General features: G+C 38.1%; 1 protein-coding gene across 1 annotated transcript in view; it reads left to right on the top strand.

Annotated features, from left to right (window-relative positions):
- The window catches only part of LOC150104499 (SEC14-like protein 2), an 82,666-nt gene that overhangs the window by 8,502 nt on the left and 49,552 nt on the right, over positions 1-24,612 (top strand). Inside the window, exons 2-4 of the mRNA XM_090395566.1 lie at positions 8,302-8,366; positions 11,267-11,336; positions 11,902-11,945. Of these exons, the coding sequence (XP_090251692.1) occupies positions 8,302-8,366; positions 11,267-11,336; positions 11,902-11,945 (179 nt within the window). The remainder of the gene's footprint in view (positions 1-8,301; positions 8,367-11,266; positions 11,337-11,901; positions 11,946-24,612) is intronic.

Genomic DNA, 24,612 nt, shown 5'->3' with positions numbered 1-24,612 from the left:
CAAAATCTTACCAAGAAGCAGACGAAAGACTTGAAGGATGCAGGAAAGCTTTCCAAGAAAATATCTTGAGGGATCAGTAGAAATAAGACAGCGTACATGTCTTGTAATACAGGCAGGGAGTATACCATTACATGCAACAAGTGTCTAGATTCACATACGGAGGATCATGTGTCCAAAGTGATGGACACCTCTAAATTAAAGATACCGAGAAATTATATTATTGATTTAATCCTTTATCCAAGTGTGAGTGAACAAGTTTGTTCCTGAAGTATTTTCAGGAGTGGGGCAACTCATATAAAGAAGCTAATCACTTCACATCACTTGCCTTAGTATAACCCTGGAATAGAACTCGACAGGACGATCCATTGAGGGTGGATAAACTGGAATATTTTCAGGTAGCCTTGCAGGTGGAATAAATAAGATTGGACAAGATTCACTGATCCAGTGGAAAATCAAAGTAACCCAAGTACCTGGAAAGATTAAGGAATCAAGGCTGAGGTAGTCTGGGTCATGTTATACGACCATAGAAAAGCTATGTGGGACGAAGACCTGCTGGAAATGAAGCCGCCAGACAAAAGAGGTAAAAAACCCCTAAACAATGAGGGTTAGACAGCGTGAGGGGAAGCTCCGAGACGTGGAACTAGAGGAGAACACGACTTTAGACAGAACAAAATGGAGGAGGTTGATATGCTGCAGCGATCCCACTTGAGTGCGAATGAAGCCGAAGAAGAAAACTTTCCAAACGTGAAACTAAAGAATGCCGTCGGCTTCTTTTAGAGAATAGAAAGGTGTAGAAGGTTTTGCTAACAACTAATATTAAAACTATTTTAAAGCCAGTATATACTCCGCGGATATTCATCATAATAAAAGAGAAAGACATCTTAATAGGAAAGCATGAAAATAGCTTCAGAAACAAAAATACAAAATCGATTTCTTAACCATCACCTGAGGAAAGCGATGGTTAAGAAAGCACGTTAGTGGTCTGCAGTTTCCTCGTGTTTTTTGTGTTTTCCTCCTGTGACGTCAGTGAATTGCACAAATGGTTTATCATTTATGAAAAGTATTTAACGATCAGTCAAGAGGAAGTCGTATCATCAAAGTTGTGTCACAGGAGGAAGCTGTTTCGTCTTTTTTTTGCCTTTATCCCGTCGCATATCATTTCTTGGCATTTCTTGAAAGGCAACTCAAGCACTTTGGATATCTCGAAAACATTTGGTTGGATTTTGGGTGAAGGTTTTCTTAATGACTTCCCACTGATGTTTCGTCTGTCGAATGAATATTCTGTTTGACCCAAAATGGAGGTTTTTATTCCAAATTCCTCATATTTGCGGTGCTGCTATGATAATTATTGTTTAAAAGAACCGATTATACACGTAAATTACTTAAGATCAAAAATAAAATATTTAGTACAGGACACTCTTCGTAATTAATATCTGATCACATGAGAGTGAACAAAATGAAAGGACCACTATATGAAACAAGCGAGGCAAAAAAATAAGAGGGATTAGTAAGGGCATTCTTCCGAGGACCTTGAAACCAGCGATTGGGAAATTTCATTCGATGAGGAAACCAACGAACGATTTAAATCCGGCCATTGGAGTGCAAGGCTCATTTTTTGTACGGGCATATGCCAAAGAAACTTAACTGTGTGTGTGTGTGTGTGTGTGTCAGAGCGTTCTTTGACTAGGAGACACCGTAAAGTTCTGCAACAAGACCAGATTAGTGAAAAGAATGAAGAAAGGACCAAAGACTGAAGTTCTATCACATGCAGATTTGTGTACAGGAGGATAATATTAATCTTTAGCCTATCTTTATAAACTTATGACATCAACAGCTTTTACGCCCCTTCGTAGCGCAATTGAAAGAACAAGAGAATACGGCACGCTTCGATTGGAATCCGATCTCGTGCAGAATTTTTCGCCCGAAACTGGGATGCTTATTGGAGGCCTAAAAAAAAAAAAAAAGTTTCTAGAGCAGGGTTTCCCGACTATGTAAAAATAAATACAAAAAATTACAAAACATATATAAGAGCAATGACAATCGAATAAAAAAATAACCTTACCCCACCTATGGTGCATTCGTGCTATGGATTTATGGAAGCCTTTCATGGGCGGGAACCACAAAAAAAAATTGGTATGAGAAGACGCAGTTTACCGACAAATATACCACAGGAGGTGGTGGTGGTGGAGGATGGCGTTGTGTATAACTGGAGAATTAAGTAGGGGAGACAGCAAGTTGTATGTAGTGTCAGAGTGCCCTCCTACGATTAGTTCTTACACTCCTTGAAGATTTCACGTAATAACCTTCCCCACACGTTATCGGGAGATGCAAATTTTCTAACATCTCTTGGGTTTGTGCTAAATTAATGTACACCGATTTTCTGAATTTGATACTCCCTCCGTTGCAAACTATCACTTATTACAACTCCTCAAAACCTGCACAATAAACAAGTATTACCCCCCCCTCCCAAAAGCTCACTGGTTTATTAAAAAAAAAAAAACGAATTGTGTTATTTGAATACTCTTTTTATAATAAAAAAAATGAATTGTTTATTCGATAGCAATAATGACAAGTAATAGATAAATAAAATAAAATATGTAATTTTTATTTTTTTCATAATCTGAAAATTCTCACTCAATAGAATAAGCGCGGAACTTTTTCAAGCCACGCGAGGCTCCAAATAAACAGGTCGGTAGTCTCACACCGGGTGGTGAAATTCATCTTCTCCCTAAAAACAATCGCAAACACCGATGCTCACGACGTTAGAAAAAGCACAACTAACACCACACCAATCAACCAACTAGGCTCGAAACTAATATAATTTATATTTGTTTTATTTTGATATTCATTACATTTTCTATTGATTTTTTCGTAGAAAGGTAGGACGTGCAGTGTACTGCAATGACGAACATCCGATTCACAACCATAAACCTGGTGACGTCATTGCACACAATTTTCCTTATGAGCCATAATTATAGTTTATCCTTCCTCCTTGTAACATCACTTATAGTTCATTTTTAGCTTAATAGTAGGAAACTGAATGCAACTTAAGAAGACAGGCGAACACAATTATATTGTGTAATTCAGAATACCAATTATGAGTGGGATGTTTACGTAGTTCTCAGAAAAAAGCACCATAGAAGTGGTAGGATTGTTCTAGTTATAAGTACAAGTGCCAGTTTTTAAAAAAAGAAATAAATAAATAAAATAAAAAATTCCCGTAAACAGTTAAAACCAATCTTTCATTGAATCCTTGTGATATTAAAATTAAGAATTCAACTCACGGGCGGACATCAATTCAAATATTCATGAAAAATTACTCCTACAGTTCAAATGGGCAAAAGAAAGCGAACAACAGCTCGTAAACACCCTCAGAAAAATGAAAGACTGCATTTTGCGTTAACGTGTAAGTCATAAAAATAATATTGAATTCTAGAGATATTCGATGCATTTCTGGCTCCGATTAAACGATGTATAGTTTAAAATCCACAAGCAATCAAACTATCGAAAAGAAAATTAAAACATATAGCTTTTATATTTTAAAATATTGCAATTTCTTTGCTTTACCTTTTAGCAAAAGTCTGTGATTCAAAAGTAGGTCTACCTTGGGAAACTACCTTGGTCTATTATTATTTCCTATCACTGCTACGTCACCAATCATTAGGTTGAGAAAAGAAGATAAAATATCACGAGATAAGAATTCGTCCATGAGACATTGTTAAACTATGAAAAATTTGTGTGTATGTGCGCGCGCGCTCAAGCATTTAGAGAAGATGGTCAATTAAATTTGGAAATAGACAACAAAGCTATGGTAGTAAGTCAACTGAATAAATATATATATGGAATAAAAAAAGAAATTAGTCAAAATACTAAACTAGCTGTATACAAGACGATGTTCAAACTAATTTTAAGTTATGGATCTGAGAGCTGGGTCAGAAGTAAAACTTGATCCGAGATTAGAGACCGCAGATATGAGAATCCTGAGAAAGATTATGGGAGTGAACAGATGGCATCAGTGACAATATCATATTTAAAATGAACATATCAGAAAGGAACTCGACACTCTTAACATTCAAGAATGAGTCGGCAGAGCTGTGGTACGGTTGATGCCAAGATAGCAGGAAAAAGACCCACAATAAACCAAGATCTAGTTGGGTTATCCACTCACCTAGATCTCATAAAGAGGTCAGTGCCTTAGAAGAGAGAAATATAACATCTGATAATATTGGAGTGCTGACAAGTAACAGACTAATCGGAAAGAAATTGTTGATAGTGGATTAAAGAAACTTAATGAGAGCCTCAGAAGCCCAATCGGTATAGACGAAGCCCTTTGTTCGTGAAGACCTGAGTCCGATTCCCATCCATGACGCGCTGATCCTTTATCTGGTTCTTTCGACTAAAGGTGAGTTAGCCAGTCTCATACGGAGGGAGGGGTTGTTTCACTCGGAAACTCGGGTTTTTCGTCCCTCAGAACAGGAAAATAGGCCCCACGAATGCGCACGGATCTACAATCATAAATTTCAACCCTCATGGGGGGATCAACCCTTCCTAAGGGACGGAGGGAAAGAACTCCATACGAATAAATAAAATGAAACTTAATCACGTGGTGCTGTCATAGTAGCCCGAATACCCACATGTCAGGAAATCGATGTGATGATTAAAAACACACGTGCGTTTGAGACTTGTGTAGCGCATTTTCATAATTCAAAGCTGGCGTTTCTGTGATGCAAACAATATAAAAGATAAGTTTAAGATATGTAACGTAAAACCTTTCTTTCATTGATCAATTATCTCATCCCCACTTTTGCTGATGATCTGACACTCCATTCCTGCTCATCCATCAAACCACGCAGTGCAGAAATATCCCAAGCTTCAAGATATTTTGAAGCTAGCGCTTTAGCTACAGCTTTATTGATCTCTCCCTCTTCCCCCTTATACTTTCCTGGAATAAACTTTCCTCCGGCTCTATTAAAAAAAAACAAAAAACAGGCACTCTCGCTCTAGACGCCACTGTTACCCCCTCTCCATCCAGCTAATAACTCCGTGCAAATCCCAAATCGGCCCATACTTAACATGCTATTCGCATAATTTGGAAATGGTGCACCTTAAACCTCCCTAAAAATTCTGGATGCTGTTCAGAATTTTATCATTTCTACAGATACTTCCATGGCCACTGATCCACCGACCTGGCCACCCTCATTCTCCTGCTTTCCATTTAGTAAACACAAAAGCAGCAGATGCCCAAATATTCTTTTACAGCCCAACTACAAACGCACCGAACTTGTTCCAACTCCTCATTTATTTCGCCTGCCTCTGCTCTTTGGAAGAGCCTCCCTAATTAGTATCCCGCAATACCTATAATAGCTTTTCGAGGAAAAGCAATTTTTCCCTTCTCGATTCTCTCCTTCACACTACGTTCACGTAGCCTAGTGGCTTTGCGCTTTGCAACCATATGCCTGGGGGAAGGAGTGTCCTAGGTTCGATTCCCGTCTACGACGTGAGGAACTTGAAAATCTTTCTCAGCCATAGCCAAAATAGCCGGTCTTGGGCGTGGACAACAGGGGTTTTTCCCTCCAATTTATCTGGGGGGTCTATCATCCCGCAAAGCAGGGAAACCGGCCCCATGAGCACACAGGCTACAGTCAAAAAATATATACTTAATCCCTCATTAGGAGGGCTAAACCAGTTCTAAGGGGCGGTTGAGGAACGAGGAAACCCCACACGAATAAATTAATAAACTACCCACGACACTGATGTGTTTTAGATTCTTCTACCTCTAGAGTGTTGGACTGATATATAAATTAAAGTCAGTATCGCGATAGTTGTGGTGGCTTGGATTAGTGGGTAACTGACTAATTATGCAATTTGTGATCGCATGGACATACTTGGTACAATGGCTCATGGAGTTCTGTGGGAGTGTACTGCTTACTGATATTTCCTGTGATTGCTATGTAGCTGAGTTGTTGTTTTTTCATATGGATTTAATATTTCAATAAATATTGAAATTGCTGAGCAAAGTGAAGCCTTCCCTATTATAATTCTAAATCTACCATTTGGTACTTGGATCCGCTGGTGTTTTATATGAATCTGGCCTACCAAAAGTTGTGAACTTATTGCACATTATAATCCCGAAACCGCAGTACCCAACTTTTTCAAGTCACTTGAGGCCTCCAGTAAGCAAGGTAGTGGTAGTCTTTCGCAGATAACGGATATCTTTTACCACCTGCACGATCAATGTAGCATCAGAATTCGAAAGAGCGATCTGTCGGTCAAACCACAACAGTAACATTTATTTCTAATAAAGTTCCGAAATTGATGTTCTGTGAAATGCGTATCAATCACGCGATGAATTTTACTAATAATGGCCTTAATGATGAAATAATTTTAATTAGTTTATGTATTTTAAAAGGTGGTCAATGTCGTGTTTGTTATCGGTTTTAAATATTTCGTCTACCGAATTTATTATTTCCAAGAAACAAATCTAGGTTTATTGTGAATGCAGTATTTAACCAAAGAGTAGATGAGTGGTACCATGTTGGAAAATTAAGAAACAGGAGAGTGCGCATGTAAGACTGCTTTATTGTACTTATGAAATTAGTTTGATTACATTGATGAATTCAAGGGAACGTTCAAACACTTTAGTCACAGAGTAAGTCATTCGGAGGTTCTGTTTTTCGGTGATTAATTTTAATTGGTAGCTCATCACCAACTTACACTACCAGTGCATTGTTAGCCTATGGAATACACAACTAACTACTCGTATTTGAAGGTTTTAGTAATTGCAGTTAGTTTTACTAGCATACCCTAGATTTTTTCTGAATGAGGTAGTACAAAACCTCCGAAAGATCCACTTACTCTCAGTCCAGGTAAATTCAAACCCTCACTGATCAAGTTCCTAATGAATTGAAAAACATTCAGTTGCCTCGTCAAAAGCTCATTATAAAGGCAAAAGTTTATATTGCCTTTATAATGAGGAAATTCCTTTCTGTTAAATGTTAGCTGCTTTGCCAGTTGAAGGCGAAATATTAAAATATGATGAGGTAAATTACTCAAAAATACCAGGGAACGAAGGAAGTAATGCGGGTTTATTTCTTTCAGAGGTAATAACTAAAATAAAGATCTATATGACGAGTGCTACTTGAATTTGTTGTTGTTGTTGTTAATTTGTTGTCAGTGACGAATTTGAAGTGTTTAAATTGTCATAGTTTTCTCTTGGCATGTCCTATGACGATGAAACTTATAAAGACCCTGTTAGGCCTAAAACTGACATGTCTATAGATATCGTTAGGAGTTGTAGTTTTAAAATTTCCATATTTTAAAAGGTCGTTCAAGTAGTCCTTATAGTTGACTCTCACAGTAGCAAATACGCTATAGCAACTTCATTCACCATAACAAACTACTGAAACATCTCAACCAAAGCCCTATATGTACAATGATACGAAAAAATAAATTCGCTGCAGCAAACTATTGGTTACAGTTAACTAAATCTAATATTCTTGAGATTGTGTTATACTATGATTCAAGCTGTTCCACATATAAAAATAACTGAATTTTCTCCCTAATCCATAAGTAAAAGCAAACCAGGATTTCTTTCTTTCGCGTTTACTGAATAAGATATTAAATTTTTTTAAATATATTAAAAAATTACATACTCAAAAACTTAGCATGTTATCTATTAATTATTATTCAATTGTTTCCTATTTTATTTTCAAATCGGAAATCAAAATTATATTGTAGTTTAATAGTTTTGTCAAAAATCTACACTAATGGTTACAAAAAACGCTACAAATTCGATATTGCTCTACTAGATTATTTTAAAAGGAACGTGTATTTAATAATTAAGTGTAGTTATTAATAGTTAAGCGTGGTCTGAGAGTCTAATGCCATGCAGAGGCTCTGAATCTCTCTATGGTATCGAGAGATTCAGAGCCTAACCATCAAACAAATTTTACGAGAGTGAGAGAAATTTTTACATGTAAGAACATATTTAGCGCAGTAAATTATATAAACTAGAAAAATTAATTCTGGCCAGCCTGATTGACCGCGTGGTTAGCGTACCCATTCTCCAACCAAGAAGCTGTTGTCGTAGATGCTTGTAATTGCCTTTAGGTGGGATATGTTAATCGTCCAGTGGGAGACCACCGAACCGCTTACTGGAGGCAGGAAGTGCTTGAAAATAATATGTTTGTTCTCTAGAGCAAGGTCTCTGTAAAAATAAATAAATAATATATAAGACCACCAGTATATATTAGTACATTTATCCTACATTGATTTTCCTTTTTTTTTATCTTGTTTTTTTAGTTTGGATCAGCATGAGTGGTACCGTTGGAGACTTAAGTCCGGATCAAGAACTGGCACTGAGACAAGTAAGTAATTCTCATCCCAAATGTTTCTTAAGTTAATTTAATCTAATCTGAGGCAGACGTTTGCATGTGTGTGCTTCTTAGCATTATGTTATTTTTATTTCAAAATGTTGGAGCTGTTGATATCCTACATAATGAATATTAATTGATTCAGATGATATGAATCACCTCATGGTCATATCGCCCATAAGGTGATATGAATGATCTCATGGACAGAGGTTAGAAGCAGAATCCGATTATTAATATTAAGTACGAAAGCAGGAAAAAATTCCACTATCAAGTACATGTGCTGTCCTATAAAAAGAATAATAATAAACAAGGACAGACTATTTCTTTTGAACAGACTTGGACATTGAAGAACGTACGCGTGACGAAAAATGATTCAGGAAACACAAACATAACCCAATTTTAAAAAAATCTCATGAAGAACGAGTGGAGCGTATTTCAAAGTCGAAAGCACCTGGAGGGATGAATAGCTTTCAAGTAAAAAAAGCATGAATTAAATACACATTAAATACTTCCGGGACTTTGTTTTTAACTTCCCATGACGGTGAAAAGATACAGAAAGTCCTTTGTAGAGATGGGATTTGTATGCCTTCAGAGTAGTGTTCAAACACAATGAAGTTTATGGAAAATTCCCTCCATGCATATGTATTAAGGAGTATTATTCAATAAAATGTTCATCTCGAGTTCCTTAGCTTGTGCAAATACCAATAATATTTTCAACAAGTATTTTTGTACACGTACTGGTTTTAAATAATGATAGTAGTAATGATAAGGGTTAAACAAATAGATTGTATTAAAGAACTGTATAAATTCAAAATCAAAGATCTGTATTATGTCAAAGAAATGAATTATTTGGCATCATTTTGTAAAACATAACAAAACATGTACATATAAGTGCTAGAGTGCTCTACTAAATTAATTAAATAACACGTAAATAAAAAAAAGCCTCTCAAAGTGACCTGGTCCACATTCACCAACCGACTCGGCCCACTCTACAGCCAATCACATCAATATACAAAGTGGGGTAACCTTTAGATACAAGTTGTTTAAATCCTTGATCCACATTCGCCGATAGGAGGGCTTGCTAATGTGTTCATTTAGGTCGTTAAGTGAAAATTTTCTTTACAAAATCCTCATACGAAGGAATCTAGTGTGCAACAAGGTCAGGTGAATTCAGGACCAAGAAATTGGTTCCCTTCTTAGATATACCTTTTCTGAAAAAGTTTACTAATTTCTCCGATACTCTTGAGTTCAGTGGAAGAATTCTTGCTTCCACTCAATGTTGATGTTTTCTTTTAGCACTTCTAAAGTAGCATTTTTTACACGGATACATTATTTGTACTTTATATTTAATATTTTCAATTAATTGACATCATTCTTGATTATAACAAATGAATCTATAAATACTTTTCGTACATAATTTATATTTAGTCATTTATAATAAATTTAGTTTAATCCTTTATCCCAGTGAGAGCAAACAAAGTTTGCGCCTGAAAATATTTTCAGGACTGAATATACTGTTGTACTATCTTACCTGGGTAAGTAGTACAACACCAGGCAACTTGAGACCTTGCTACTGCTTCTGCCTGGTATCTCCAACTCTGGGCCTGGCTCCCACTGAAGAGACCTCAATAAAGGTCGAAACTAGTCTGGGTAGTGGCCAATCCCTTAATGCAGAACAGTATACATATCCACAAGGAGATGTGTTTTGCATTATGGGAGATACTGGGATAGGAGTGTTGGTAGCTTGCTCCACCTTTGCTACGAGTTGCCTGGTGTTGTACTACTTACCCAGGTAAGATAGTACAACACCATATTCAATCCTGAAGATATTTTCAGGCGCAAGCTTTTTCTCTCACTGGGATAAAGGATTAAACTAATTTTATTATAGTCTAACCTAGTGAAAAATAAATTTTCAACATTTCGTCATTTGCAACATATTATGCTTCTTTAGGAAAACCATTTGCCTTTATTCTGCCAAGAAATGGTGGAAGAAGGCCAAGAAATTAGGAAAAAAGCAAACGGTGGTTCTAAAGACACATTATTCATCAGATAAAGAGATGAATAATGGCAAAATGAATATAACAAGTGCATTTGCCCTTGAACAGGCATCTGTAGCCTGCTTTTCATGTGAAAATAAAACCAGCATGCATTTAATAGAAATAATTCAAAACGAAGTTCTCGATATCTTCATAAAAAAAGTAGTTTTTAATATTAATCTGGTTTCGATATTTTTTTATTTTTCATTAATTCTCCTATCACGTTGTATAGTAACAACTTATAAACATTATTTCCTTAAGTTCCGCATATTATATTACATTCTTCCGTGATAACAAGCTGATTTTTTTTTAGTATCTCAGCCAGTTTTTCGCCAGCTTTAACAATGCAAGAAAAAATGTGCAGATACATGATTTCAAGAATTCTTTGATGTACTATTCATTTATTTAAAAAACATCATGCGAAATATATAATGGTTGATAATTTCAATATGTTTTTCACATCAGGTCGCAATAATTAATATTTAATTAACAAAGAAACTCCTTGGAAATTCGCATCTCCATTCGATATAAACGATACGATCTTCAGAAATAAAAACTGAATAAAATATTTATAAATTAACAGTAACAGATTTTGATAGGTGGCGCATTGTTGCGAAACACGAAAACCAATAAAAGGAAATCAACAGTTAAATGCGATGCTTTCAAATTACAATATTCTTTTGCCACTTCTACAATCAACATTATTGTATTTTTCTGGCAGTGATTTGCCAACCATTTGCAATCTCAAATCGACATATTAAGTTAAAGGTCATATATTAATATATTTTCATATTGAGTGAATAAAGTAATGACATTTTACTTTATGTATTAAATATTTATTTAGCTATATTTTTATAGTTTAAAAAAGCTCTTTCTGGAGTCCTGTTGGAAGAACATGACGACAGTTTCTTACTTCGATGGCTTAGAGGTCAGTATGCATATTTATTTTTTTTTAATGAAGATGTATTGCATAAATATTAAACATTGCTTTATATCGCCCATATTGTAGCCTTTCTTCCTGTAGATTAGAACAACTATTCTAATCGTAATGATACTTACATCCATGGTTTATTTATTTTTCTATAGAATTTGATGGTTGATTGGAAATTTTAAAATTATCCCCAAAAGCCAATTAACTTTATAAGCTGGCATAATAAGAAATAACAATTTTTTTATTATTATTGTGAAAGAAATAATAATTTCTTTAATAATAAGAAAGAAATAAAGGTGGAACAGGTGTAAAGCATTAATGAATACTGAAGAAATAACCGGAATGCTTTTTTTTTCAGACCTTATAATGTTAATGTATTCCACTTAATATTCTAAATAATATTAAATTATTCTTCGATATTCTTTATTATATTGCTGTCTTTATATATGGAGTAAAATTTGGGGTGAAGTGTCATCATTGATTCCTTTATCTGTTCATTACATGTTTTGATATCCTTTAAAACTATGACATTCGATAAAGTTGATGGTTATTGCTGTTTTAGCCCGCCAGTTCGATGTCACCAAAGCAGAGATAATGTTGCGAAAGGTAAGCAGCATAAACTTAATATAATATGGATATGTTCTGTTTATTATTATACTTTTATATGTTATATTTTACTTATAATCAGTAATTAGATTTTTAAAGTTTAAATACTTTGGTAACATTCTAAAACCATAGCATACATATTTAAATATTTCTTGTTATGAGTTATGAAACTATAATTACACTAAGTAAAATAATAATAATAATAATATAATAAAATAAAAAAATTAAAGAAAAATAACCTCAATTATGATCTGTCTGTGGTCAATGTGCTGAGTATATAAGACATGGTACTGAAACAGATATACGTCAATGGGCCTGGAAAGGTTGTTGGATTCTATCATGTGCGAAAATAAAAATAAAAAAAAATCGAGAGAAATACATCAATGTAGAGTAACTTTCCTTTTGTATAAGTCCTCGGAAAATCCGGCTGATTTTTGCTAATGTTATTTGGATGGCCTCTGGTTTCATTTCTGTACATTAATGAAGAAAATATTTTCTAACATTTTTGAAAGTTTAATTCGTTGTGTTAGATAGATTAACATGCTCAGGCTAATCCTCAAGAAATGCACGATCAAAAAGAACACAATGACTCTCTAGGCATCTCTGCACTGGAGAGCCTCCGTCACTTGAAAGTAGGATCCCAAATACGGGATCAGCTGAGGGATGGATGTTAAGAACTAGGGGTTAATCCACTGTTTCCACTTAAAAACATTAGTAAAAATAAAAATTTTAGATTACTTCGACAGCCATTTTACTGCATAAAAGGGACCACACATAGGGGGAGTACGTAAAAAACTATATTTCTGTTTTCGAATATATTGGCATGATATTTGTTTTTGAAATGGCCCAACTGCACTGGATTCCAACAATCCAGTAATCTGTTTTTAAAAAATTCAATTATTTTGACAATACTGCTCTCATAACAGTACCATGATAGAATATCTATATATGTAGAAAGCTTTTTACCTTGGGTGTAATATACGTTAAAGATACCAAGAAATTTTATATACTTGGTTTTAATTCTTTTCCCAAGTAAGCAAAACAATGTTTTGAGTGTGAAAAATATTCACGTCTGAAAGATACCTCAATAAAGGTCGAAACTGGTCTGGGTAGCGGCCCTTCCATTATGCATTGCATTATACAAGTCTGAAAGGGGGGGGGGTGTCTTTGCATTATAGGATACATACTAAGGCAAGTGATATGAAATCATCAGCCTCTATATACAAGCACTGTCGGTGCAAGGTTATTTTACGCCCTTGGCAAAGTTTACAAGTGCGCCCCTTATTTCACAAGTTGGATATTTTTTAAAATGAAATTGTAAATATAAAAAATAAAAATTATTTTGGCATTCTTTATTAATAATATACAAAGTAATATACAATATGTATAATATATGAAAATCAAATTTTAATTTTTCTTGCCTTCAATTTTGCAAGTTTTGCTCCCCTTCATGGCTTGTACCCTAGGCGGTTGCCTAGTTTGCCTAAATGGTAACGTCGGCCCTGTATACAAGTAGCTCAGATGTGAATATTTTTCAAGCGCAAAACTTTGTTTTGCTTACTTGGGAAAAGAATTAAAACCAAGTATAAAATTTCTTGATATCTTTAACATATATTATACCCAAGGTAAAAAATTTTCTACATCTTTCTCTCATCCAGAGATTTTTATTAAGAAGGTCAAGCACCTTTTGTCTACTTGTATATGAGATTTATATGACTTTTGCGTTACTTCAACCTTGGCATCAGGATTGATCAATCGACCGTGAGATGCGGTGATTGATTCATTCAATCCAATAACCCTTGGAGGGTAATGGATGGCAATGCTGTAGCTAATGAAGTTCTAACTGAGGCTCGGCTATTGCTGTTACCCTCTTGCCATGATCAGAGCTTTAATAGCTCAATAACACCTTATCCCTACACTGTCCTCTACAGATAACGGGGAAGATGAAAAGCATTCTTGCTTCGCCCCTTTAAGCCAGTCCTTATAAGGACTAACCTTGGCATCTGAGAGCGGAAAAAAGATGGCGGCTCGCATAATGGTTGTTGTTGCGAAGAATGTTTTTTGATTTCAGTGGTGATTAGTGAGTTTTAGATATTGTGAATCTGCTTTGTTTGCGGAATAGAAGGTAAGAATTTAACTTTTGATACAATTTTCTGGCCCTAGCCCGTTCTATTCGCCATCATACCTATCCGAAATATATCTTAATATTTCGTACACAAGAATGGAGAATGTAAACGATATCAAGGACGCCATTCAACAGCCAAACAAAGATATGTCACTTGACATTCTCAAATTCATCCTTAAGAAATTTGACACAGACTATCCTGGTTGCTTGAATCTCTTCACTCAAGTAAATGACACTGAAGATGATGATTTGGACATAGAAGAGGCCATTACACTTCTACCTACAAAGATTCCCCGACAGTTCGATTGTTCTCATGAGGAACAATCTAATAAAAGACGAAGAACATCGGGAGGTGAATTGGAAGATGATGTAACAACTCAACAAAATCAGATCTCCCAAGACAGAAAAGAAAAGGTCCCTCCAGCTATCCTTCGAGATAAAGACAAATGGACCTCAGTCTCAAGATCCCTAGGAGAACATAATATCAATTTTTCCTGGGCAAGAAATACTGAAGAGGGTGTAAAGATCCACCCTCCCACTGTCACTGATTATCGCTTGATGACGAAAATGTTTGACAACTCAAAACTGCCCTTCCACACCTTTGCGCTAGCAAGCGAGAAGAACTTAAAGGTAGTTCTAAGAGGAGTGGCTGAAGGCATCACAACTGATGAGATCACAGCTGACCTCATCAATCAAGGACTGACTCCAACCAAAGTCAGTAGAATGTTGAGGTCAGATAAAACACCAATGCCACTGGTGTTGGTCGAAATCTCCAACACACAAAAAAGCATCTATGAAATAACGGACATCTGTAAGCTTAAAATCACAACCGAACCTCTAAGGAAGAAGGCATCGGCAGGGCAGTGCCACAGATGCCAGAGGTTCGGGCATGCCCAAAAACTGTGCAGAGCTGCATATAGATGCCTAAAATGCAGTGAGGGTCATCAAACCAACTCCTGCACCAAACCCAGGTCGACACCTGCCTGTTGTGCCAACTGTAGAGGACCACACCCCTCTAATTACAAGGGTTGCCTTTTCCATCCAAAAAACCGTGGATCATTAAGAAGTAACCACGCTCCTCCAAGAAATTACACAATGCACGTCCAAGCAGTTCGCCCTCCAGATCATATTACCTCACATTCGACAACACAGGAAGGCACTCGACCCTCAACCATGTCCAAATCATATGCGGAAGCGGTAAGAACCCAGACTTCATCACAAGAGCAAACAAGCTCTAATCTCACATCAGCTTTAACCTGGTCACTTGCAACAATGCTGCATGAATTCAGCAAAGCAAGCACCTAACCATCCTCCAGAAAAAGATTCTACCTAGAAACCCAATCCATATTAACAGCTCTCTATAATGTTTAAAAAATTTAAACCAAATTCTCTCATGATAACAGCATGGAATGCCAATGGCTTAACAAACAAAATTCTCGAGCTGCAAGAATTTGCAAAAAGATACAATCCAGACATAATCTTGATCAGTGAATCCCACCTCAGACCATCAAACAATCCAAAACTAAGAGGTTATATTTTATACAGGACAGACAGACTTAACTCTAGTGGAGGCGGAACAGCTATTTTTATCAAAAATTATTTAAGCCACAACTCGCTGACCAACCCCCAAACTCTAAACCTTGAGGTGACGGGTATGGAGGTGCACACAAATAACGCTGGCAAACTCAAAATCTACGCAGCGTACAATCCTCCCAGTATTCCACTATTGACAGCAGACTTAGACTCCATCCTCGGCTCCACGGATTCCATAATTATAGCTGGAGACCTTAACTCCAAACATACGGCCTCGTTCAGTTCGTCAATCAACACCAAAGGCCGTACCTTACACAACTACACATTACTCAACTCATCAATAGTAGCTGGACCCACTGAGCCCACCCACTACAGCCCATCAGGAAGTTCTGATGTATTAGACATAGTTACCCTCAGAAACATCAAATATCAATACCAGCTGGAGACAGTAGAAGAGCTTAACTCAGATCATAATCCCATCCTACTCAGGTTAGGACTTCAAGACTAACTCTCTCCCTATCATTCTTTCATACCATGGGACAAGCTCTCTAAGGTTCTTCCAATCCACATCGGTCCTCCCCCTGTCATTTGTAAAAAAGAAGAAATAGATCAAGCTGTAAACAATTTAACTAGGCAAATCAACACAGCAATAGCATCAGTCACTCAAACCACTGTCTTCCACGCTTCTAAGATCCCAGAAGAGATAATGGACCTGATTAGAGCCAAAAACAAGGCCAGAAACCGATATCACAACACCAGAGCCCTGCAGGACAAAGCAACCTTAAACACTTAGAACAGACAGGTTCGAGAAGCCCTCCAGGTCCACAGGAACTCCAAATGGGAAACCAAACTGAAAGAAATCAACCCAGAAGATAACTCCATGTGGAAGTTTGTAAAATCTCTTCGTACCAAAAGACAACCACTTCCCCCTTTAAAGACCAATCTTGGAGTTGCACACACAGATGAAGAAAAAGCAGAAGCCCTAATTGACATTCTGGAAAATCAATGCAGCCCATCTTATGCATACTTAAATACAAAGTTCATCGTAAAGTTAGAAATGCACTAAGTCAGCCTAAGGATGATTCAGAAACCATCACCCCCACATCTCCAACAGAAATAATAAATATCATTTCCCATCTGAAGAATAAAAAGGCCCCTGGCCCTGACGGCATTACCAATAGAATAATAAAGCTACTCCCACGGAAAGCCATAATTCATCTAGTTAATATGACCAATTCCATTTTAAGATTCCAATACTTTCCCTCTGATTGGAAAATCGCGGACATTATACCTCTGAAAAAACCTGGTAATAACCCACAACTTCCCCAAAGCTACAGGCCCATCAGTCTTCTTTCCTGTCTTGGCAAAGTAACAGAAAAGGTCATCCTATCAAGACTACAATCAGCAGTGGACCAACAGAAAATAATCCCAAATGAGCAATTTGGGTTTCGCAAAGCTCACAACACGGTGCAACAAATTCACCGACTAACAGAATATATCACTCATGGCTTTAACTGGCACCTTCATACTGCCGCTGTATTTTTGGATGTTGATAAGGTCTGGCATCAAGGCCTTATCTTCAAACTAATTGAAAACAATATCTCAATTAAACTAGTGAAACTCATATATTCATATATCAATGAAAGATACATGCAAGTAAAACTTAACGGAATTGTTTCTTCAAGGCGCAAAATCCTGGCGGGAGTATACCTCAAGGTTCTCTTCTGGCCCCAATACTTTTCACAACTTACATGGCAGATATTCCTCTCAACCCAAAAACTACTACGGCTCTTTAATGCCGACGACACCGCTATTCTAGCTAGATCGCTCAGCCCTCACCTAGCAATCACTAGACTCCAAGGAAGTATCAATGAGCTAGCAAACTGGTTCACCAACTGGAGAATTCAAGTAAACCCCCTCAAAAGCTCAGCCATGATGTTTTCAAGAAGAAAGATCTGCAACAAAGAAGACATCCTGTTCTCTGGTCAAAAGATCCCATGGCATTCAGAGACCAAATATCTTGGGGTATTGATGGATAAGAAACTCCTTTTCAACAAACACATCAATCTCATTTGCTCCAAATCTTCCAAAGTCATAGCTCAGTTCTACCCATTGATCAACCGCAAGAGCAAATTGAACCTACATAATAAATTGCTTCTTTACCGGATGGTAATACGTCCAGTCATTACCTACGCCTCACCAGCATGGAGTCACACTTCAAGATCAAATATTTCAAAATTACAGAGAATCCAAAACAAATGCCTTAGGATGATCCTGGATGCACCGTGGTTCATCAGAAATTCACCGAGAAACCGGCACTCCATACATCTCCTCTCTTCTTCGTGATCTTGCAGAAAAATTCTTCGTGAAGTCAAGTTCACATTCAAACCCACTAATCGTGCAAGCTGTCAATTACAATGAGACTGATTACTACAAACACAAAAGACCGAAGGCTATTCTTCTCTCAACTGATCATAGCTAACACTACTGCCCTCAGAGGGCGAGCTTAATTGCTCACAAATCTCCCATTCCCAAATAACTCTCATTACAGATAAAGGGGAATATGAAAAGCACGTGTGCTTCACCCATCCTGTCAGTAACGTCAATGGTCAATAGTTAACCTTGGCATCTGGATTATTCTGCTTTGATCGGGGCGCTGGTGCGTAATGGCGGTTACCAAGTGTTTATATATGTGATCAGTGATTTAAATAGTTGTTATGAATAATTCGGAGTGTTGATTCAGATTTTTGATATAAGCGGAAAGCGAAGGTAAACAAGTAGCTGATGATTGTGTTGTTAATTAGTGATTGCGGTCTCGCGATAGTTTAGTGTGTTATATTTTGTGTTTATACGCTATACGGAAATCCTTGAGATCCAGCTCGGGTAAGCATATAAGCATATATTTGAATATTTCAAACATGACCAGTTTAAGTCCCGATGACTTTATCCAATCGTTGGATAAGAAGCTAGCGATCGACCTCCTCAAGAAACTGTTGAAGAAGTTTGAGGTAGAGTGGCCAGGGTTTCTAAACCTATATTCAGCGACAGACGACTCCACAGAAGGGGACAACTCAACATCAGGGGAAGAAGGGAAGATGAACCTGATAATCTCTGCTCCCACTCCAAAACAAGATACAGAAACCCATGCACGGAAAAAACGTAAAACAGCGGAGACTCAGATAAACGAGGGGATGGAAGAAGATGCCCCCACCACTGACCTCCCCACGCCCAACAACGAAAAAGTTCCCCCAATTGTTCTACGGGAAAAAGAACGTCGGACGGCCCTTAGGCCTATTATGCAAAACCACCAAATTGCCTATTCTTGGGCAAAAAACGTAGACGACGGAGTTAAAATCCAGCCTACCACAGTAGGCGACTACAGACTCCTCACAAAAACCATGGACGAGTCAAATATTAAATATCATACTTACTCACTGAAGTCAGAGAAAAACCTAAAAGTTGTACTCAGGGGAGCAACAGAAAACATCTGCACAGATGAAATTACTGAAGACCTCTGCCTCCACGATCTCCCACCTGTCAAAGTTAGCAGAATGCTACGGGCTGACAAGAGTCCAATGCCCCAAGTACTCGTTGAGATACCTAACACACACAAGAACATATATACAACTTAACAACGATCTGTGGTCTGAAAATCACAACAGAATCACTAAGAAAAAGAGCCTCGTCAAGCCAGTGCTACAGATGTCAGAACGGACAAGCACAGAAACTCTGCAGAGCAGACTACAAATGCCTCAAATGTGGGCAAAACCACCCCACAGCAACCTGCTCAAAACCCAGGACCTTACCAGCCAAATGCGCGAACTGCGGGGGCCCCCACCCGGAAAACTACAGAGGCTGCAGTCACTACCCTAAGAATAAAACAGACAACAAAAGGAAACAGATCTCTGAACCCTGCCCACAGGCACCTGAGTTGACGGCTCCCCAGTTTGCCTGACACCCAACAAAAGACAAAAAATACCAGCTCTAGATTACTGCCAGACTCACTACAGATCGCCGCTTGGAACGCCAATGGCCTAAAAAACAAGACTCTGGAACTTCAAGAATTCTCTCACAGATACAACCCTGACGTCATCCTAATTAATGAAACTCATCTAAGACCTGCAGACAATCCAAAACTGAGAGGCTACACACTACATAGAAACGACCGACTGGACTACAGAGGTGGTGGTACAGCCATATTTATCAAGAACTGCATCAGGCACAATGGAATACTCATCCCGCCCCCCCAACCTCCAACCTAGAACTCACCGGTGTCGAAGTCCACACAAATTCAACTGGAAGACTTAAAATCAACGCCGCCTACAACTCCCCTGCTATTTTCTGACTTGGATGCTGTACTAGGTACAAATGAATCCATCATCGTCCCTGGGGACTTAAACTCCAAACATCCCTCCTGGAACAGCAGAACCACAAATAAAAATGGCCGTATCCTCTTCAGCTACACAGGATTAAACAACGCTGTCGTAACAGGACCCAGTGAACCAACCCACCACAGCCCAACTGGCACAGCCGACATCCTAGACATCGCCATTTTACACAACATCAAATACCAGCACAGCATTCAAGCACTGAACGAATTATCATCAGACCACAACCCAATCCTACTTCACTTAGGGAACAAAGATCAGTCACCTCCCCCCCCCCCAAACCTCCATCATCTGGGAGAAACTCAAGAAAGTACTACCAGAACACATTGGTCCGGTTCCCTATATAAAAGCCAAGGAAGAAATAGACACGGCAATAAAGAACCTCACCAATCAAATCAATAAAGCCATAACAGCAGCCACAGTATCCACGATTACCCACAAACAAAATCGTCTCCCGGAAGAAATCATGGACTTAATAAGGGAAAAAAAGAAAAAGATATCACAACACTCGTGCTCTCCAGGACAAAACAGCCCTCAACAGATTAAACAAATCTGTCCGAGAAGCTCTCCAGAACCAAAGGAGCCAACAATGGGACAACAAGCTCACCTCCATCTCCACAGCAGATCATTCTATATGGAAATTCCTAAACAACCTCAGGATCAAGCGCAAATCCCCTCCCCCCTCTGCAAGCAGAACAGCACCTTGCATACACAGATGCTGACAAAGCCGAAGCCATAGCAAGAAACCTAGAGAAACAATGCAGTCCTGCATATGATAACCTAAACATCAGCCACGTATACAAGATCCATCGTAAAGTCAGGTTCACAGTAAATCGTCCCGATGTCAATCCAAGTCCTATAATGCCTACCTCACCTACCGAAATAATCGGCATCATCATCAACTATCTCAAGATCAAAAAACCCCCAAGTCCTGACGGCATCACTAATCAAGGCACTACCACGCAAAGCCATAGCACATCTCGCAAACATCATAAACGCCTTCCTCAAATGGCAGCACTTCCCCCAGTCATGTAAAATAGCTGACATCATCCCAATTCACAAACCAGGCAAAGACCCACACCTACCTGAAAATTATCGTCCCATCAGCCTGCTATCCAATTTAGGGAAAATAGCTGAGAAAATCATCCTCATCAGACTCCAAGATCATGTCAACCAATTAAATATCATTCCAGAAGAACATTTCGGCTTCCGTCAAAATCACAGCACCACCCATCAAATCCATAGACTGGTAGAATACATCACCACAGGATTCAATTGGAATCAACACACTGGAGCTGCCTTCCTAGACATCTCAAAGGCCTTCGATAAGATCTGGCACCAAGGCCTCCGCTACAAACTTATTATCGCTAACCTTCCACTAAACATGATACACCTGATCAAATCATACCTCTCCAACAGGAGGATGCAAGTCAAAATCAATGAAACAGTCTCAACCCAAAGGAAAATCCTCGCGGGAGTTCCTCAAGGATCACTGCTAGCCCCGATCCTGTTCAACATCTATATGGCAGACATCCCTCAAAATCCTCTCACATCCACCATCGCCCTTTATGCTGATGACACGGCTATTCTAGCCAGATCTCGTCAACCACTTCTCGTCACCAAAAAACTACAAGACACCATCCTGAATCTAGAAAAATGGTTTAAAGACTGGCGACTACAATTAAACCCCCAGAAAAGTACAACGATACTCTTCACAAGAAGACGAGCATCCCCTCAAAGGAGACATCACCCTGTTCACCTCTAAAATTCCCTGGAAAACTGAAGCAAAATACCTAGGAATACTTCTCAATAAACGATTATGCTTCAACAGCCACATCAAGAGCATATGCACCAAAGCTTCAAAAGTTATCGCCCAGCTATACCCTTTGATCAACAGACACAGCAAACTAAGCTCAACAAATAAAATACTACTGTACAAGACAGTGATCCGTCCCACAGTCATATACGCCTCCCCAGCCTGGAGCCATACCTCCAAGACAAACATCCTCAAGCTACAAAGACTACAGAACAAATGCCTGCGAATGATTCTGGACGCCCCGTGGTTCATCAGGAACGCCCAGATCCACCGGGACATAAATATCCCCTACATCTCTCCACTACTACGCTCCCTAGCAGAAAAATTCTTTATGAAGACATCTACCCATCCAAAGCAACTGATACAACAAGCCGGAAACTATGACGGTAATGACTACTGGAAACATAAAAGGCCGAAAGCCATCCTAACACCCAACGACGAATAACCACTTCTGCCCACTCAGGGCGAGCTAAAATAGCTCACAAATCTCTCCCATCACTGCTCCCGAAACAGACAACAGGGAATATGAAAAGCGTCAAGCTTCACCCTCTGCGCCATATATGTCCTGCATCCAAAAAAACTTGGCATCTCTCGCGGGTCTGGCTCCCACTGAAGAGACTTAACCCATTACAGCATCTAAAGTTACCACAGCCTATGAAGAATGCCAGACAAGAAAATCACCAGGACCTGATGGTCTAGGGATAGAACTTATCGTGATGTCTGGGATTTCATTCTTCTCATTCTAGTTACACTATTTAATTCATTTCTCCCTTCAGGACACATATCAAGTGAATTTGTAGGAAGCCGTACTGTCCTCATTCCTAAACCTAATAGAGATCACACCTTAATCAGCAGCTGGAGACCTATTTCTCTATCTAATACTGACTCCAAGATATTTTTCCGCATTATCAATAACAGGCTCAAAGTGGGAATGAAATATATAATTAAAAGCACACAGGTGTGAGGAGTACTAGGTCGAGCAGTAGAATTTAATCTATTTCTGCTACGTTATCTTATCCGCTTATTTAATACAAAAAAGCAGTCGATGGCAGTGATATCGGTAGACCTCACTCAAGCATTCGATAATGTCCGGCATCCCTTTCTATTCCACATCCTCCAGAAAATTGGTGTAGGTAACTAACTGCTATCTGTTATCAAAGGAGCCTATGCCAATTCAACCACCCACCTCCTAGTTAATGGGTTCCTGTCAGACCCAGTAAAAATTCAAAATGGGTCGAGCAAGGTTGCCCTCTCAGTCCACTGCTCTTTGCATTGGTTCTTGAACTTTTCTTACAACAAGTCAACAATGCACATGCTGTGCGAGGAATAACATTTCCTTACACTAAAAAGGAAAATAAGGTATTAGCATATGCCGATGATGTAGTCGGAACTTTGAAGGATAATGATTCTATATATATATATTTTGGTATTTTGGAAAAATTCAGCAAAAGCAGCGGATTAATTATTAATGCAGACAAGACAAAATTAAAAGTTTACGGAAAGGATCTTGGAGGCATTCCTTTTGGACTAACCCCAAAGAGAGAACCCCTCATTATACTTGGAATTCCCTTCTCCACTTACCCAATATTACCAGTCCAAGAACTTGGAAATGTTAGAAGACTGGAAAATAGGGCCACTCTCCTTTTCTTCTAAAGCCATAGTACTCAAAACCATAATCTTTCCTGCTCAGTTGCACATAATAAATATTACAGACATCACAGAAGCTGAAGAAAAGCAATTATATAGTAAACCTCTGCAAATTTTTTGGTCTAGCCGATACCAAGAAGTTAAAAAAGAATTTATTCAACTATCAACGAAACATGGAGGATTTGGACTTCCAGTCTTAAAATTCTGCTATTAAACAATATAGCTTCAAAAATCCATAAAATATTGCAAACTAATCACACACGTGCAGACCTTCTCCGGTACTACTTGAGTTTTTATCTTCCCCTGTTTGGAGTTAATGATTATAAAGGTCCAAAAGCTGAGATTGTTCCTAAATAATACAACACTTTGTGCTTAACCCTAAGACTGCTAAAACACTCCGGAATTGTCATTCTTTCCATTATAAAAAGTTAAATTTGGTATAAAGAAATCTTTAATCTCTTTCGCTGCGAAGTTCCACAATTGTGTACTGACAACACTATTTTGTTTCATAATTTGATGAAGTTCCAAGGGTATCATAACAGAAAAGATCTTGCTTGGAGAATTGCATATGGTCACCTTCCAGTCCATGCCATCAAATGGAGGTACTTTACCATCGGAGATCCAGTCTGTGACATTTGTTACCAATTGAAACAGTAGAACATGCATTCTACAGCTGCCCTCTTGCTCTGCGTATTTGGAACAAATTATATAATGTGTTGGGCGTGCTACTATTTACAACAGAACAGGTTATTTTTTTATAATACCCACCACCTGTCAGCAATGGGAAAAGAATTTTGATTTTTATAATTAAGGAATTAAAATACCATTTATGGAAGGTTAGAAAAAAACATGGATTTGAAAATCGGCAATATAACATACAGATGCTTTATAATATTGTATTGTGGAAATTTTATTGTCCAGTCAGACGTTTTTGTATTTAGAAAGAAGCATTTTAGGAGATATCAAATTTATCACTAGATGGTGTACATCAACCACATTATGCAATATTCACCACAGGGAGATAAAATTCTGTCTATTCTTGCTATGAGAGGTTTTATAAATGGTTCCATCCTCTTAATGCAATGAGGTCTTATAGTCAATTGCAGGGATGGCTGGAAAGCAATCCCAGGCAGAGAAGGCCAACTCAAGGCGGTTAAC

The sequence above is a fragment of the Typopeltis vanoorti genome, chromosome 7, assembly GCF_054136105.1.
Source record: "Typopeltis vanoorti isolate ZY-2024b chromosome 7, IOZ_Tvanoo_1.0, whole genome shotgun sequence".
Lineage (NCBI taxonomy): Eukaryota > Metazoa > Arthropoda > Arachnida > Uropygi > Thelyphonidae > Typopeltis > Typopeltis vanoorti.
This window is presented reverse-complemented; position numbering and strand designations above follow the sequence as displayed.